At 43.3% G+C, this 18109-nt stretch overlaps 2 protein-coding genes across 2 annotated transcripts; both read left to right on the top strand.

Annotated features, from left to right (window-relative positions):
- The first annotated feature begins 1666 nt into the window (after positions 1-1666).
- On the top strand, positions 1667-7774 carry LOC139344849 (5-hydroxytryptamine receptor 3B-like). The gene is made up of 9 exons (XM_070983256.1): positions 1667-1700; positions 2514-2677; positions 2928-2972; positions 3141-3250; positions 3740-3909; positions 4622-4779; positions 5903-6113; positions 6891-7100; positions 7509-7774. Exons 1-9 carry the CDS (start codon positions 1667-1669, stop codon positions 7772-7774), a joined length of 1368 nt encoding a protein of 455 aa, XP_070839357.1.
- Positions 7775-10025: 2251 nt separating this feature from the next.
- Positions 10026-16980, top strand: LOC139344953 (5-hydroxytryptamine receptor 3A-like). Its single transcript, XM_070983396.1, has 9 exons — positions 10026-10107; positions 11283-11446; positions 12063-12107; positions 12330-12439; positions 12532-12701; positions 13789-13949; positions 15539-15749; positions 16035-16271; positions 16670-16980. Exons 1-9 carry the CDS (start codon positions 10026-10028, stop codon positions 16978-16980), a joined length of 1491 nt encoding a protein of 496 aa, XP_070839497.1.
- Positions 16981-18109: the final 1129 nt, after the last annotated feature.

The following is an 18109-nucleotide window of genomic DNA, read 5'->3' as shown; positions in this document are numbered from 1 at the left end:
ATATGTTTTATACGATATTTTTTAAAAATAACATCTTGAAGTAATTTTACTCCATTTTCAGGGACCTAATGCAGCAAGAGCATGAGAAACCTGAGCTGTTGGAGGCCAAACCAACAATACCTTGAACTTAATTCTGCTCAATGTTAATTTTCTCCCATTGTAAAAAGCTGTCAATTAAATATTTCGATTAGCTGCTACTGGTGATCAGAAGAAAAATGATATTCTGTAAATATTTCAATAAATGAAATTGTGCTGTAGGTCAAAGAAGAAAATACAAGTTCATCTTCACAAACACTGAAAAGGTGTTTTGCATGCAAAACAACAAAAAAACAAAAACAAAGATCAGCAGTTGGTCAAAGCAAAACGTGCTTTTAATGTTTCTCACTTCATTTCACTTCAGTGGAAAAATCCATTCTGTCTCTGGCTTGAACAAGTGCAATGAAATCTGACTGAATGTCTGTATTCTCCTCAAAAGTCCAACATTTGTCCCCGGTAACCGGTAGCGTTAGTTAACGCTACCGGTAACGGTCGAGGTAAAATTAAGTTCAGTACATCAGCTAGCTAGCGTTAGCTAAATAGTTAATTAGCTACCGCTAGATACTTATCTACTCTAAATGATGTTATCTGGCCTCTAACGGTACCGGTTACCGGTCGGAGTAACGTTAACGAACAGGAGAATACGGTCACCGCCAAGTCGCTGCGAAGCTGCGGGCGGTCTGGAAAAACTATTGAGTGACTGAGTCAGTTGCAGTTTAGCCTGACAACGAAGTAATTCAAGCAAATAATCAAATAAAACAACCGGGCTAATTACCTAACTAGTTAACGCTACCGGTAACCGATAGCGTTAGCTAACGAACTAGATAACGCGACTGGTAACCGGTAACGGTCGAGGTAAAACTAAGTTCAGTACATCAGTTAGCTAGCGTTGGCTAACAAGCTAATCGGCTAACGCGAGATAACGATCTAGTCCAGCTGCTGATGCTACCGTTAAAAACAGCGCGAAGTCTGATGGACGCTCACTTCATAAATTTAAGGAAATGCTGTTTTTAGAAAGATTTTATTTTTTTTTAAAATCATCTTTGATATCTGTGAAGTTCAAACTGAAAACGCAGTTTTGCTGCATAAATTAATTCCTGTAGGTATTTTTCACCTTCAGGTACATGTGGTTCCTCTTTCTAACATTTATCAAAACTCCTGGAAATTGATGTTTTTGATTCAACTTTACTGCTGACTAATATTATTTAAAATAGACGCCTGAAGTGTAGAATTGAGATACTTTAATAAGAAGCTGATGGAGGAAGCAGTTAAGGTCAGTTTGCGTGACGCGCTCTATTTGGTGTGTTCACCTGGGCTAAACACACCTTTACGTTAACAGACACCAAAGCGTTGCTGCTGCTCTGTAATGAAGCAGCACAGCAGCTCTAAACCAGAGCTTCCCTCCAGTCTTTCATTATGATGAGTATCACCTTACCCAGGGAGTGGAAAATCAATACCAGTGCAACCAAAATGTCTGCACCACCTCAGTCACTGCTCTTCCTCCTCACCCAGTAACCGCTACTCTTCAACGTATTTGATGAAACTGTGGATATTTTTGCGTTTGCCGAGGAGACGTTTTGATGCGACACCTGGATAACACCTGGAATCTGGAGGCTTGATTTTCAGCTTGATGTCTCTGCTCTGGCTGACGCTGTTGTTCTCAGGTAAGAAGCTTTTATTGGCTAAAGAGACGAGCAGACGGCCGCATTTCCTAAATAATACAACATATTTATTTGTGAGTTAAAAACTGCCTGCAGGGGTTTGCTCCAAACATTTCTGCTTTGTGACATTTTCCATTAACAGAGCCAAACAAACAGCACTGCTTGAAGTTATAACACTCAGTCTTTGATTCAGCTTCAGTAGTTTGATGGTCTTCTTTCAAACTCACATATCTAATGTGAAAACGTCGTCACTGTGTCCTCCTGGTTGCTGGTTGTCATAAAACAACCCTGAATATGAGCAAATATGTTCGTATTATTGTGTGAGAAGCTGAGCTCATTGTGACTGCTTCATAAAACTTATTTTCCTGGAGGTCTGTCAGCATAAACATGAGATAAACTCATCCATATTCCTCCTGTTTACTCTCAGTTTGCACTGTATTGATCAAACACCCCTCAGCCTTTTATCAGAGCTGGGTGAGAGGCCCCCGCAGCCCCCCGCCACCTTCACCCAATATTTCTGTCTCGTGTTGCCTTTAAGTATCTTTCACATTCACTGCTAATATGCCATATATTAGATACAGCAGTGTTTTTACAAATATAACCCTTGTCAGCATCATTTCAGCTGAAACTATAAAGCTTTATGAAGGAGCAGGAGCCTCCTTAAGCTCGTCATCATTCCAGTTTTGTGCTAACCACCAAACAAATTTGCAGTTAATCAAATTACTGCACACTAACTGCCACCCAGCGAACCCGGAGCTCCGGGCCCCCGATGGTCCGCGGCTCCGGGGCAGCTGATGATCTAGCTTTGCCTTTCAGCTCATCTGGCTGGATGCGTGCCAGAGAAGCCGAAGCGCTCAGCTCTGAACCAGCTGACCAGGACCCTCCTCAGGAAGTACGACTGCGGAGTTCGACCCGTTCACAACTGGACGACTCTCACCACCGTCCACATTGACCTCATCCTGCAGTCCGTCCTCGACGTGGTGTGTAAGCTTTAAGTCGCACACAAGCCCGATGAAAGCGAACACTTTAAGACAAGACAGAGTCCCGTTAGTGTCTTCTAAGATTCCAGTGTTCTTTGTGCTTTGTGGACTTTAAGTCTTCTGTCTGCTCTGTTGAAAGCTGTCTCGTCCTGTAGCATCATGAGCTCATCAGTGCAATAGCTTTGCTTGTAATGAAGTTAAGTCAACTCACTGACAGTAAAATGTCATTAAAACCCTCTCCTGTCTGCAGGATGGAAAAACCCAGAGCATAACTACAAGCATCTGGTACAGACAGGTCGGTGGCCTCTCGTTTCACTCTGTCTCCTCTTGGTTCATCGTTGTAAAACTTGAAGTAAAACCAAAATTTGTTCCAGCATAAAAATCGAGTCTTTAAAATGAAATCAGCTCCAACTGTCTCCCTCCTCAGTGTATTTTGTAATTGTATCACCTAATTTGTTTTCAGGTCTGGACTGATGAGTTCCTGGTTTGGGATCCGGAGGAGTTTGATGGCATCAATGAGATCTCGCTGTCGTCTGACGCCATCTGGATACCCGACATTATCGTTAGCGAGTTGTAAGAAGTTACAGAAGCAAAGCCTTTAAAGTATTTTACTGAGTCTACAGTGTCCTTCAGTGAGGGTTTAAAGCAGGATCCAAGATTGTGGAATATCCTTTTCCTTCCTTTCAGAGTCCCCATTCCCAAGCACTGAATCCTCAAATTAAAGCAGCTACAAGAAGAATTTCAGAATGCCTTAATGTCATATCTCATGTTTATACTAAGAGATATTAATGCTACTTACCTAACGGCTGCTGACATGAGGCTGTGCATGGATGCTGATTGGCTGGTCAGGTTGATAAACAGCTGACAGTCTTTAATGAGTAACGGGAACCTAAGACAGTCAGCCAGGTTGTATTGAAAATTATTATTATTATTGAAAAACATTCATACAGTCATTTACATGGTTTATAAAGGTGGTCTTTTAAACACACTGTGAATGCGGACCTGAGCGGTCTCATGTCCACGTCTCACCTTTCGTCCCCTCTGCTCGCTGTGTGTTCCCAGCGTGGACGGGGGGAAGTCCCCTCCCATCCCCTACGTGTACGTCAACTCGTCCGGCTCGGTGAAGAACTACCGGCCCATGCAGGTGGTGCTGGCCTGCGGCCTGGAGATGTACGCCTTCCCGTTCGACAAGCAGAACTGCAGCCTCACCTTCCGCAGCTGGCTTCACTCAGGTCGCTTCCCTGCCTGTGATTGGTGGTTTTGGTCTGTAGGCTGAACACCTTCGTATATGCAGGATAGCTTTCACACCCGTGGTGCTTATAAGGAATATCAGCATCAACATCTTAGAACCTGCAAAGCCTTATGGGTGCCTTTCTGCCCCCATAACCAACCAGCTGAGCAGGTGGATGTCCACCTGGTTCTGCTCGAGGTTTCTACCTGTTAAAAGGAAGTTTTTACTCGCCACTGTCGCCAAACACTCAGAGAATGAGCACAGCAATTTATAAATAAAACTGCATTGAATTATGGGAGTTGACAAAACACTCAAGGTCGACCTAATTGCTTTCGAGGTCCTTCATCAGTGAACGGATCTTGCTCAGTTTTTATGATCAATAGGTTTCACCTGGAGCATCCAGCCACGCTTCCCTCAGTGTTGGGACATCTAGCCAAGATGCAGTTTAGAGTGACTTGAGATTATTTTGTTGATCACTAGCTCACCATTCAGCTGCGCTGCTGTCTGACAGACGCACCTGAAGGATGAAGAATGAAATAATCCGGTTTGCATGTCTCTGAATGGTGTCAGGAAACGTGAAATGACTCCATGAATCCATGTAAACACACAACCTGTGATGACTGCGTCTGAAAGTAAATGCTGCTTTTTAGTGCCTTCCTCTACTCTTCTTCCACCCTCCGTCTGTTTTTACCCCTCATTATCTCCCTCTGCAGTGAAGGAAATAGACCTGGCTCTGTGGAGGAGCGCAGAGGACATTGCTAATGATAAGAGGGAGTTCATGAATGACGGAGAATGGGAGCTGTTGTCCCTTCCCTCCCGCTACTGGCATGTCCACCAGGACAACACTGACTATGCCCACATCCAGTTCAATGTAGGTGCCTTATTGCCTCCATCGTGTACGTTATTAAAAATTAAAGTAAGAGTAAAAAGGTTCAGCTGTGACCGACAGTGATTCTGCAGTAATGTCTGTGTAATGGCGTCTTAATGGTCGAATACTGTGGGTGTATAACAGCTCTGTAACAGGTGGGCCAGCGACTGCGCTGTGATTGCTTATCGATAGCAAGCGTTAAACTGTAGCCCTCTGTGGGTTAGTCACGCTGTGCAGTGGAATTGTAAAGTGTAAAGCCATCGGCCGCGACCTTCATGGATCGGGCGAGTGAGCTAATGCCAAATGATGAGACTGAGGCTGCTTCTGGCGAGGAAAGAGACAGATAGAGAGGGAGGCTGATAGACAGGGGAGGGTGAGCAACCATAATGAGACTGTCTCAGTGGCTGCCTGATCAATGGACTTCTTGTTAGTGGTGAGGAAAATGGCCCCATTGCAGGTGGAGCAGGGAGGGCTGCTATTTATTCAGCTCAAAGAGCGAAGGCTTTTTGGTAATGGAGCATTTCATGGCCCGCTGGGATATTGTTGCACTGTGGTAGTTTGGCTGCTAAAGGTAAAACGCTGTCGTATGAGAGGAGTTTCTGATGGAACGGATCCCGAGAAAATGTTCTGTATGAAGCAAAGGTTAAGAAAAATCGTATGGTTCAAACGCCTGCGACCAAACTAATAAACACATCCACACACACATCATGCAATGCAATAAATGCCTTACAGAGGAAGGCAGTGAGAAAACTTGATTTAAAATCACACGGACACTTAGAATAAGCCTCAGTTTTCAGTTTCTTAAACAGTTTTAGTTTTTTCTAGTCAATTATTTTTAGATCTTTGGGTCAAAATATTCACACAAAATGAGGAAAAAGCACAAACTAAACTCCACTGACCTCTAACAGGTCTACACAGCACACATTTGTATCTATCGCAGTAGGAAAAGGTTTTGTTGTGTCCCAGTGAGTCCTGAGTCCAGTGTGACAGCAGGCACGAAACCAGGACCGTGAAACTGAAGCACCTAAACCTGCTAAATCCTGGACGGATCAAAGCGAAACCACCTCTGGAGGGAACATGTTTAATCTCAGCGTCCATCAGATCTCTGTCCTCGTCTTTCCTTCAGGTGTTGATCCGCCGGCGCCCCCTGCTGTACGTGGTGGGTCTCCTCATCCCCAGCATCTTCCTCATGCTGGTGGATGTGATCAGCTTCTACCTGCCTCTGAACAGCGGCACACGCATCGCCTTTAAGATCAGCATACTGCTGGGCTACACCGTCTTCAGGGTCAACATGACGGACGAGCTGCCGTCCACCGCCGTCAGGACGCCGCTCATCGGTGGGACACGCTGTGACTTTTCTTTGCTGTTTAGATCATTTCATCCATTTTTCTTTGTTTCAGATCCATTCTGTTCTTCTTCCGTTCTGTTGTTTTGATGTTGGCATAAAAACAAAATTAAAGTCCTCGGACTCGGTTTCATCCTGTTGTTCAGAAAAAGAAAAGACATCGTTCTCACATGACAAACTCCTAAATACTTGAACTCCACTACCCAGAATTCCTTTAGAATGATATCAGGAGCCTGAACATGATTCTTCTGAAATCCTGCTCCAGGTTTCCACCAGAGTGACTCAATGAAGGATTTACTGAAGGAAATACAGCAAATAAATTAAAACCAGGGTTTCTCAATCACTGGCAGCAGAAGAGCCTCATGTCTGACTGAGGCTGATGATTGGTCAATGTGCATGTTTTCACCGAAGATTTAATCAAATTACTGAGCAGCATTTTAATCTGTAAACACGTTAATCAGATTGTGAAGCTTTGTTGTTGGTTAATCAGCAGCTGGACTAGATGTCAAAGATGTTTTGTTAATTTTAAAACTACACACTTCTTTCTCTAAGAAACCATTTTTCAGTTTAATCTGAAGTGAGCAAGACAAAAAGGACTTCAGTTTATCAAGCTCTCTCACGAAAACACCTGCACAGGTGAAACTTTGGTGACAGAAGGATCTGAAACAGCATCGCTGGCTGAATGCCGCTATGATCAGTCCAGCTATCAGTAGCGCCTTTCCCTGACTGTTGCGCTGAAAGCTTTTCTGCTTCCTCCACCTCCATCCAGGTGTGTTCTTCGCGGTGTGCATGGCCCTGCTGATGCTCAGCCTGATCAAGTCCATACTGGTGGTAAAGCTGCTCCACCACAGCGAGAAGGAGGTCAGGCAAATGTCAGTATCTGCCTGCCTGCTGGACAAGTACGGCTCAGCTCGTCACGACTTCACCGAGAGCGCGTTAACCTCCATCAAAACCCTCGACCACATCAACCCGTCTGGAGGTAAGCTACCAGCTTTTCCACAAGTCCTGCTGACAGGCGAGACCTCCACTGTGTTCTTGCTTAATGCTTCACCACTTTAAAGGTCTGTTTGCAAAACCCCGACCCTCGCTGGAGTCAGGGGTCAAAGAACACTTGGATAAAAGAAAGCTGAGCTACTTTTAGTCTGTGCAGGAAAGTTCGAACTCTAGACGTTAAGAAAACTCCAGATGCGAACGGTGTTCTGGTTCTGGCCTTCTGACTAAAGGAAAGTAATGGAAAACATGACTTTGTCAAGGCAGAATTGATGGACCAATGGCCTGCTGAGAGTATCACACTGCCCCATCCACAATCATCGTTTGGATAGTTGACATGTATTCAGAGAAACTGTATAAATCTCATTTTGAAGCACATTCCTTGATCTTCTCATAGATTATGAGCTCGAGTCCTCGCTGGAGGAGGATCTGCTGTCCCTGAATGAGATCCAGGATGCTCCCTCTGGGCTGGAGTGGCTCCTCCAGGAGCTGGCTTCCCTCCGTCTGGCCTTGTCCCAGGAGGACAGCGAGTCTTCGGCTCAGGCCGAATGGCTGGCCCTCTGCTCCAAGCTCGACTGCTTCCTGTTCCGCTTCTACCTGTTGGTTCTGGTCCTGTATGCCAGCACTCTGCTGCTGCTGTGGGCCAGCTGGAGCTTTGCCTGACCACGACCGCAGACTTCTTCCTGTTTACTTAATGCTGGAAGTGAAGGTGCTTATTGTTTATGGTGATGACCGTATTTACAGTGAGGCTCCAATCCAAAGAGAAGGAAGCAGAGAGCAAATCATAGACAGAACAATGTGGATCTGTGTGTGTGTATACTCATACATACATATATACTGTATAGACATGTATAGCTTTTATCCTCTGTCTGTGTCACTCTTCTGATTCAGTGTCAGCTGATAGCGTCTCTGCGTACCTCCCTCCACCACCCGGCCTCCTCGTGTCATTGTAGCTGTAGTATTATCTCGCTAACCTCATGTTCGTGAACGTTTCTTTATCTGCTGCTGCTCTCTAAGTGTTTTTTTATTAGCTCTCTCAGCAGAATCTCTGTCGCTGCTCACATTCATCTCCACTTCCCTCAAACATCCATCAAACCTGACTGTATTTCAAGGTAAAAACGTGCAGCAATAATCCGTCACTGTGCAGGAAATGTGTACACGCTCAAGTCTGAGTACATCAGGTCAAAGCTGAAGCAGGAAATGAGTTTCTAAACTGTGATGAATGTCCATAATGGATAATTTGATGAATGTCTGTCTTTGCTTCCTCTCTCAGATAACTTTAGCCTTTCTGTTAGTCTCCCGCTCGCGTCTCTGTAGCAGCAATCATCGTGTTCCTGATTAAAACCAAATGATTCAAACGGCTGAATTCAAGTAGTCTGAAACCGTCCGACAAATATTCTGAGTGAATCCCGTCCAGACGCTGCCTCGGCGCCGCGCAGCAGCCTGACAGAGACGCTCTGCATCGGGTCTGTAATGTTTTCCCGACAGTGCACATTTACTCAGAGGTGTTGTATAATAAAGCAGCTCTCTGGAGAAACTCCTCAGTGCCGGTGTGATGTTATGATATTGTATTCATACTTTAATCTCCATCCCACTGCCACGAAATAGATCAATAAAACCCACTCAGAGCTGTGTCTCTATTCCCTGTTGGCTTCCTAATAGTCATGATAAGAATATCAAAAGCGCGTCACAGAAAGCTTGCCGGTGGAAAGATCCATATTAATGCAATTTTCACAGTACCTGCGAACCTCGTCCTCCAGTGGATCTGCTTACACGGCGTTACGCTGCAGAGCTGCAGCTCAGTGTTTACTCAGTGCTTTGATACTGTCTGTGTGAGCTAACTAATGGCCTTGTGCTCACTTCCAGCTCTGTTTTCCACTTTGTTGTGAGTCTCAAGACGACTGTATCTGTTCTATTGGAATAAAAGAAAAATCTTTAAGCTGTTGTGTGAAGATAATACGTAAAAATAAAAGCCTCATCAAGTCGAAGCAGCCGTACACCCGCCTGTTCTTGTTTCTGAAGCACGCAGTCATGAGAAATCAGTGAGTTATCAAACAACCATGAATGCGTTTTGAGAGACGGCAGCGAGGCGTCAGAGGCCTCAGCGCTCATGCTCAGTCTTCACAGACCTTCAACTTCAAACTGGAGACAAGAACTAATTATGGTTCAACCCGACCACCTGCACTGGTGTCCTCTGATTGGTGCGTTTCAGCTTCATCACATGCCCTGTGTACTCTATGTGTACTCCACCCAGACCTCCACCCCTCCAACACCCTGAACACCAACAGGTCCCCTGCCCCCCCGCCCCCCGTCAGCTTTAGAGGCTGAATGGGAGTAAATCCCCTTAGAGAGAAGAATTAAGGCTGTTCCAGCAGCATTTTCATGCCTCATCTTCATACTCAGGTGTTTTTATTCTAGTTCTGGATGTAATTTTGCATTTGCAAACTGGTAAAAGCTTTTTTAATTCCAACTTTGTTGCACTTCATGCAGACACAATTTGATTATTTATTTTAATGTCAGCAGCCTTCAACTTCAATATTTGGGATCTGAGCATAAATAAAGTGGAAATGGCCTCTGGAGGTTTTGTGACAGCAGACATTAAACGCTGGCGTTGACACTCGGTTCCTAACGGTCTCTTAATTGTTCCACATCACTGTAGCGTCCCGGCCTGGTGTTGGCGTAGTAATTAATGGAAAGATTACTCAGACGTGACATATGATCCCGGTGCTAGCTCGGATTTCCGCAGTCCTTCAGCTCCATTTATCTCAGTGAGCTGCTACTTTATTGAACGAGGAGGAGGAGGAGGAGGAGGAGGAGTGGCGTGGCAGCAGAGGGATACACCCTGATGAGCTGAGTGACGCTAACGAGCTTCTGATAGTGGACGAGAGCGAAGTGATGGATATAGTGGACGGACATGGAGGGTCTGGGCGTCAGGCAGCCCGAGGCCTTTCATCAGAGCAGCAGGCAGACGTCCACAGCGGGAGAGGACAGCACAGGTGAACGGACACCATGAGGGTCTCATCAGCCTGGACGGCACTCGTCCTCCTTCTGATTCAGGGAGCATCAGGCTGCACAGGTAGAGTGCTTCTGTCTGACACTCACTGATTTAACCACTAACCTGCCGAACTCTCATTTACAGCTGGACTTCAGAGTTATTCACCTGAATCTGACAAACCATGGTGATTTAAAGTTCACTGGACAGAATCATTTTACTCAATATCAGAAAAGTATTTAGGTAATATATTTATATGAACATCACATTTACTGAGCTGTTATTTGTTACATTTAACTATATTAAAAAATTATATCCAGTGCCTAAAAATAAAAAAGTAACAGCTGACAGAAACTACAATAAGAAATTAGATTAAAAACAAAATGTATAATAATTCAGAATTTGTTTTTATGTGTTTTATTATTGTGATAGTTTCACAAATATTGTTATTTGGTCAGAGTGGTGAATTATTAAGTTATCAGGAAATACTGACTCTAAAAATACAAAATGTAGCCTCAGAATATAGACGCTGCTTTATTTTGTTTAATTTGTGTACTTTTATTTCTGAACACGTTTGTCTAAAAAACAATAAAAATATTACTTAAATTCAAAAGAGATGATTGTAATTAAATAAAAGTGACCTTTCAATAGCATACAATCAAAATAAGAGTAATCTTGCTTGAAAGTCAGTGACATCAAATATTTTGCATTTCACTGCATGAAAATTTCAATATTTGATTCATTTGTTAAAGTAAAATTACTTAAAACAGTAACGAACTGTTACTAATTTCTACATTTAGTCAAAATTAATGATTTCATGATCATGTCTTTCTTTTGGGTTTAGCTTTAACTTAAATAGAATTGATTAGAGATGTTTTTGTTAATTTATCGTTGAGTTCTTTTCATTCAAATTGCGAAAAAAAAGTTTTTATCTTACTTTAATCACTGTTTACATCTTATTGAAATAAAGAAACTGTTTATCTCAACGGCGATTATATTTAGGAGAAACGTATTCTTTATTTTAAGTTTAATTAAATTAAGTTAAATGAAGTTTAATTTACTCTCAGGCCGACTGGAAAATGAATATCTAAATGTGTTTAAAAGCTTTTGATTGGTGTTTTTTTTTTTAAATGTCCTGCTGAATATGAGAAATAAGATGAACATTTTACATGTTTTCAGTGAAGAAACTGGGAATCAGCACGGGAAGATTCGCCAACGCCACATTAGTGCGGCTCTCTGAGTTTCTGAGCGCCGGGTACAAGAAGGGCGTGAGGCCCGTGAAAGACTGGAGGACGTCCACCATCGTGGCCATAGACCTCATGGTTTACTCCATCCTCAATGTGGTGAGTTAAGACCCACATGTCACACCAACACCAAACTCCACCTGGTCCCGGCGGTGATTTGATTAAACACATTAATTTAGAAACATGCGTCGACACTCCTTTGACAGCGTTCCTCTTCAGACACGGCCTGAAGATTAGGAAGCAGAGCGGCCACCTTAATCACCGAGAGTCCTTATCGCGTCGGTGGATACGGTGCTTCAACGGTGCATATTCTCAATCTGTTTTCTACTAAATTATCACAAACTAGATGAGAGCTGCTAGAAAAATGATGTTTTATATCAGATTGGCAGGATGAAGCTCAACAGCAGACGAAACAAAAGCTTCGCTGTTCTAAAATGTTAAAGTCGTGACAGCGTTCTGTGAAAAAGGCCAAAAATCCAGATTAATGGAAGCGATCCCTCGTGTGCCAGGTGAGGCGCACGTCATCTAAAGCATATTTATCTGAAGCTTCATTAAAAATAACCCCATTAACAGTGTTACGTTTTCAATATTATTTAAATATGTAAGTGGGAATATGAAACAACTGTCATATACTTACTATTTTATGAGAATATTATGTCACAGATATACAATTAATTGATATATAACGAATACATTATCTTGTATTCCACTACAGGATGAGAAGAACCAGGTTTTGACGACATATGTTTGGTACAGACAGGTGAGAGAAAGACATCATAACATGTACTGGAAGTACCCCGAAGGTACTGCATCAGAAACGTAATGCAGTATTACGCCATCATATATCTGTTCACATCAATTTGCCATGTTTATAAGAGCAAACTTAAAGGTAGTTTCTAGTTTTTACAGTTTTAATTATGTGGTAATTGTGTGTTTTAATCCTAAATAAGTTTGACCCGATCAGCCTCTCCCCCTGTCTCAGTCGTGGACAGATGAATTCCTGGTCTGGAACCCCGAAGACTTCGACGAAGTCAAACAGGTTTCCATACCGACGGCTAACGTGTGGGTTCCCGACATCCTCATCAATGAGTTGTAAGAGCTGCTGCTGTCGCCTCCGTCTTTAATCCGCTCGTCTTCAGTCCCAGAACTAAACCGTCGTTGTCGTTTTTGTCTGTAACCTGCAGCGTAGACGTGGGGAAGTCTCCGGACATACCTTACGTCTATGTGACACATGACGGACTGGTGCGCAACTACAAGCCCATCCAGGTGGTCACAGCCTGCACGCTCAACATCTACAACTTCCCCTTCGATGTCCAGAAATGCAGCCTGACCTTCCAGAGCTGGCTGCACACCAGTAAGACACTCGCCACCATCTTCACACACACCTTTACAACGTGACCGCACTTCTTTCTTCTTGTTTAAAACAAGTCTTTATGCTTTTTACAACATTATTAATGTGGTTTTTAAACTTGAATCCTTCATATAAAAAAAAGCCATCAGGATCTGCATTTGCTCATCTGGCGTGATGTAAATTACGTTTTTCTAAATTAACTTTCATTAAACCACAAAGCATGAACACCTTAACAGGTTAAAGTCTCCAGGTGGATGATAATGATCGCTGCTGCACAATGCAATGTTAGACGGTAATGTTAGCTTAAAACAGCATTAAAGGACACGTTTTTTAATTAATACAGTCCTATTTTCATAGCTTGGCCCATCATTTCTATAAGATAATAAAGCTGAATTCATGAAGTTGAATGCTGATATTTGGGAACTCTGAGACATCACTTAAATTAAATAAGATGGGACAAGAAGCAGGTGGACGATCAGACAAAAACCAAGGTTAACCGAAGAAGAGGAGATGAAGGAGAAAATTATTTTCTGTTCGTTATAAACACTCATCACAGTTCACAGACCGACTTCCTGGTTCAGCTTTGACCTGCTGTACTTGCCGTAACTCTGTGTGCACAATGTGATCATGATGGTCGAGAAAAATAAGAGCCGAGCTGTAGAGAACCCAAATTACACTTCCCCAAAAATACCAACTCCACAATAATTTATTTTGAAAATGTCAATGATTCTAGGCTCTTATATAATGCGCCAAACCTTTTACCAAAATAAAACTGATCGTTTGGTTTCATTTCTCAGTGAATTCTGTTGATTGTACAGTTCATTACTAAATCATGCAGATTTCAGGCTTTCACATGGATAACATCCCTCTCTGTGACTTTTTAGTTTTGCTGTAAAAATGGTGAAACTGTTCTCTGGCATTAGGGACGAACACGCAGCTCTCTCTTCGACTCCTCCATCAAGCTTTAGTAGAACGACTGCTCTGTTCTGTGCATCCATGAACTCTCCCGCTGTGACACCAGTGCTGGCTGAAAGGTAACTTGTTGCCAGGGCGGTTTCACACTGCTCCCATCATTGTGTTCGATCTGCAGTTGATGACATCAACATCACCCTGATGCGAAGCCCCGAGGAGCTCAGGGAGGACAAGAGCGTCTTCATGAACCAAGGAGAGTGGGAGCTGCTGCACATACTGTCCAACTACAAGATCTTCAGTGTGGACAACGACGACTATTACGCTGAGATGAAGTTCCATGTGAGTATTTAAACTCAAGACCGTCCACACGTGTGGTTTACTGAAGGAATAATGTTATAAAGAAATAATACTGAATTTTGATCTGTAAAAGTTAGCTTCATAATGACACTTCAGAAACCTTTAAACAGTCTGTGCAGGTCACACAAGCTAGACACTACCAATACACTGAATTAGCTGCCGGGAGCGCAGTGATTGGGCAGCACCTGAGAAGCTTATTATGCATATTATGGGGGCATTGAGGGGGCTCACTTGGGCAGGGGGCTACCATCTTGGTAACGGCCCTGGCCATACTAAATTACTGAACACATATATAAACACTCACCTCTGCCATGGCTGGAACCGCTTCCCTTTGGAAGTTTTGAAGTCAGATGTAGTGATGATGATGATGACGATGACGATGAAGACGATGAAGACGATGAAGCTACTCTCAGCAGCAGCTCGTTGCTTTGTTGATCCCAGACAAACGGACATTTTGAAACAGTTTGACTTTGTCTGCTGCTCTCCTCCACATACTCTCCTTCTGAGGGAGGTTTTAGCCTCTTAGCTGTTAGCTGTTAGCTCGCTCAGCACAAACCTGCCTGCAGAACACCGTCTCTCTGTGGAAGCTGCCCGCTGAGCATCCAAACTCCCCTGAAGAGCGTTCAGTGTATCCGGGCACATTTGTCCGTGTAGCTCATTGAGGTTAGCATGTTCGTCGCTGTAGTGACGCTCAGAATTCGCCCTTTTCATCGCTGTAAGCTATCAAAATAACTTAAACACACTGGCCTGACGTTTGCTTTAACGAGAAAACAAACGTTTGTCCGTTTCTCTTTGAAAGTGCGACACTCCGCGGCTACTTCCGTCTTGTTGATACGCGCCAGTTTGCGCTGACGTAAAATCAGCCGCGACGCATTTGTTCCGTTCAGGACCGCTCGGAAAAATGTGAGAAGAAAATTTTATGTTACGTTCTATATCGCTGATACAAGTCTTTTATTTTTAGTTTTTCTATCCATGAATAGCCTCGTGGCCCGGATCTAACGGTCTCGTGGGCTGGGAACTAAATTATTCACCATTTGAGTTTCTTATTGAACTGTATACATCTTTATTTAGAAATAAAACTGTTTTAATGCATCTATTTACGATTTTATCAGACTTTATTTGGAACATCCTGTTTAACGTGCTTTCCATGAACTGCAAGCTTGGTCCAGGTCTGACAACTGTCTCTGCTGTTAACTCTGTAATAAAAGTAGAAAATACTCCAAATTATACAAAAAAAAAAAAAAAAAAGGAAATTATTTATTCAGTAACTGTGTGTCCAAATACATTTCATTTACAGCATAAAAACTTACAATCAAAACCTGTTCTTCTCAGTCATACCTGGCAGCCTGTGGTATAACCAGGCTAAGAAAAGGATGGAAAACTGCTGCTTTTATGGTTCTGTTTGTGTACAGATTAATCCAAGGAGATACGTGTTTATTCATGACAGACTTAGGACAGAATCAGGTTTGCTGTCTCCCCAGTTTCCGGTCTTTATGCTAAGCTAAGCTAACCACATCCTGCCCTTTTTCACAGCAGTCATTTTGACTTGCTGTAATACCCTCTCTGTCCAGGTGGTGATCCGGCGGCGGCCATTGTTCTACACTGTGAACCTGCTGCTGCCCAGTATCTTCCTGATGGTGATGGACATCGTGGGTTTCTATCTGCCACCAGACAGCGGAGAGAGGGTTTCCTTCAAGATCACTTTGCTGCTGGGCTACTCCGTCTTCCTCATCATTGTGTCTGACACTCTGCCTGCCACCGCCATAGGAACTCCGCTGATAGGTGACTGGGATCTATTACTGCTGCACAGCAGTTCATATTTACGGCAGGATTTCTGCAAGGCGATCACTCAGGCACACACATGTTCTTGGACACAACAGGTTCTGAGAGCGCAGCAACACAACACAACCATTCCTGCTCAATCTCCATGATTGTTGGAGGAAGCCATGCACACATGCGTACAATCTCCAAGATGAAATCACCCATAAGAGCCTGCTGCTGTCTGCTTTTAAAGAATACCCACAGGGCGATCACCATCACACACCTTGTCTCACCTCTGTTCTGCAGGTGTGTACTTCGTGGTCTGCATGGCCCTCCTGGTCATCAGCCTAACAGAAACCGTGCTGATTGTGCGTCTGGTGCACAAGCAGGACCTGCAGACCCCCGTTCCCCACTGGGTGAAGTACTTGGTGCTGGAAAGAGCTCCGGTCCTCTTCTGCATCCACAAGAAGCATCGCCTCTGTTCCAGACTGTCCTCCCAGGCCTCCGACCTGGAGCACTGCAAGGACAGCAACTATGGGACAGGTAAGGTACAATAGGGAAGAGGTTTACTCAACCCACATAAGACAGCATGTTTCAGTCAAAAGGAGAGAAGAATGCAGACTGAATTAGTCGGCTTGTATATAAATCTACTTCCTGTGAGTCAGACTAGCCTCACTTTCATGGAAAATGTGAATCCATAAGAAAACAAATTGTCAGTGAGCATTTTGCAGAGACATTCATTAATAATGTTTCCTAATTATATGAATAAAAACATAAGCCAGGTGGCATTAAATTAATTTACATTTCCTTAAAAACCTTTAAATGTACTTGTTAGAAGACCGGCTGGGTGGAAAGAGACTCTAATGTTTGATGTTTTACTGCAACTTCAAGGAAAAACTAGAAATTTCCAAAATAAAATACAGTCCCGTCCCATCCTGCAGCGCAGTGCACCATCCACCACACCTGTGAGATCGGCCGAAGGCTCAGTCATCACGACAGAGAGGCCGGGCTGCTGGGACTGGGCCTGCCCCCCTCCAGGGACCCCACCCCGCCTGTCATGGACAACATCCTGCAGGAAGTGACGGCGATACGCCACTTCCTGGAGAAGAGGGACAGGTGCCGAGAGGTCGCTAAGGAGTGGCTGCAGGTCGGCTACGTGCTGGACGTGCTGCTCTTCAGAGTTTACTTAGTGGCCATGGTGGCCTACAGCATCACGCTGGGCACGCTGTGGTCAGTGTGGCAGGTCGCCTGAGGCTCAGCCCTGCGCTGCTGTGGACTCAAGCTCAGCGGGTAGAAGATTGAATTAAAAAGGCCAAAGTTTTTGGCTCTATGCCCTGTGCAGCTCAGTGGATACAGGGAGGCACTCACAGTAATGGAACAGGGAAAGGCTTCCTGTAGATGAGCATATGTACAGAGGTTAAATAACCAACAGGGTTTGCTTCTATATCCTTACAAACACTATCATCATCATTATCATCATCATCATCATCATCATCATCATCATCATCATCATCATCATCGTCATCGTCATCGTTTGAGGTTTTATCGGAGGTTTAAAGTTCCATCACGTACGTACAATCTGAAAGTCTTTTCAGGTGAAGCAAACAAAGATGAAAATACAATTTTACAAAAGTAAAACATGAACATCAACAAATACATTGATGAACCGCAGCAGCATCTTTTTCATTAAAAATGCAAATATAAAAACAGTTCCACAAAAAGCTCCAATTATTTATTTAATCCTGTGATTATGACAGAAGGACCAGTGGACGACAGTGAAGCTGGCTTATTTCAGGCCCTGTCAGAGGCTTAGGAGCTCTCAAAACCAGTTTCAGACGTTTGTTTCTGTTTTGTTCTGGTTGTGTTGAGAAAAAGAAAGCCGTGGACAAGATTATTTAAAACAAATCTGGAATTTCATCAACATAATTTGTGCCTTAAAAAGCCTAAAATGGACAAATCTGAGAGGAAACCTGACAGATATTTGTAATGAAAACATGATGCTGGATGCATTGAGGACAGTGTAAAAGGTTCAGTCTGGACTAAGAGATGTTTAACTGTCAAGTTTTAATATTACTGTGTAAAACATTTATATAAATATGTAGAACAAGTATTTACATGGACTAATAAATAATCAGTGAGCTCATAACTGCATTAGATTACCTGTTTTTTGTATGTTGAAAAAAAACATTTGACTGGATGTTCACTTGTCTTGAATGTGGAATTTCTGAAATTCTAGATATTGTTGAAGAGATGAAGATTATTACTTAATTTTCATGTGATGTAAATCAAAAATCTGCAAGTAAAACGATGGAAACTTAAAGAGCTTCAACACACATCAGTATAATGTGTCACCTCATGAAAAAGGTTGTAATGCTGAAAAT

This window comes from Chaetodon trifascialis, chromosome 16, assembly GCF_039877785.1.
Source record: "Chaetodon trifascialis isolate fChaTrf1 chromosome 16, fChaTrf1.hap1, whole genome shotgun sequence".
Taxonomy (NCBI): Eukaryota; Metazoa; Chordata; class Actinopteri; order Chaetodontiformes; family Chaetodontidae; genus Chaetodon; species Chaetodon trifascialis.
The sequence above is the reverse complement of the archived record's forward strand: the minus strand, read 5'-3'. Positions and strand labels throughout refer to the sequence as shown.

Excerpts from the sequence above, each read along its gene's own strand:
- LOC139344849 (XM_070983256.1), top strand. The coding sequence starts at position 1,667 with ATGTCTCTGCTCTGGCTGACGCTGTTGTTCTCAG. Across the intron at positions 1,701-2,513 it reads GCTGACGCTGTTGTTCTCAG|CTCATCTGGCTGGATGCGTG; the intron begins GTAAGAAGCTTT and ends TTTGCCTTTCAG. Across the intron at positions 3,251-3,739 it reads GACATTATCGTTAGCGAGTT|CGTGGACGGGGGGAAGTCCC; the intron begins GTAAGAAGTTAC and ends GTGTGTTCCCAG.
- LOC139344953 (XM_070983396.1), top strand. The coding sequence starts at position 10,026 with ATGGAGGGTCTGGGCGTCAGGCAGCCCGAGGCCTTTCATCAGAGCAGC. Across the intron at positions 12,108-12,329 it reads CATATGTTTGGTACAGACAG|TCGTGGACAGATGAATTCCT; the intron begins GTGAGAGAAAGA and ends CCCCTGTCTCAG. Across the intron at positions 13,950-15,538 it reads ACGCTGAGATGAAGTTCCAT|GTGGTGATCCGGCGGCGGCC; the intron begins GTGAGTATTTAA and ends CTCTCTGTCCAG.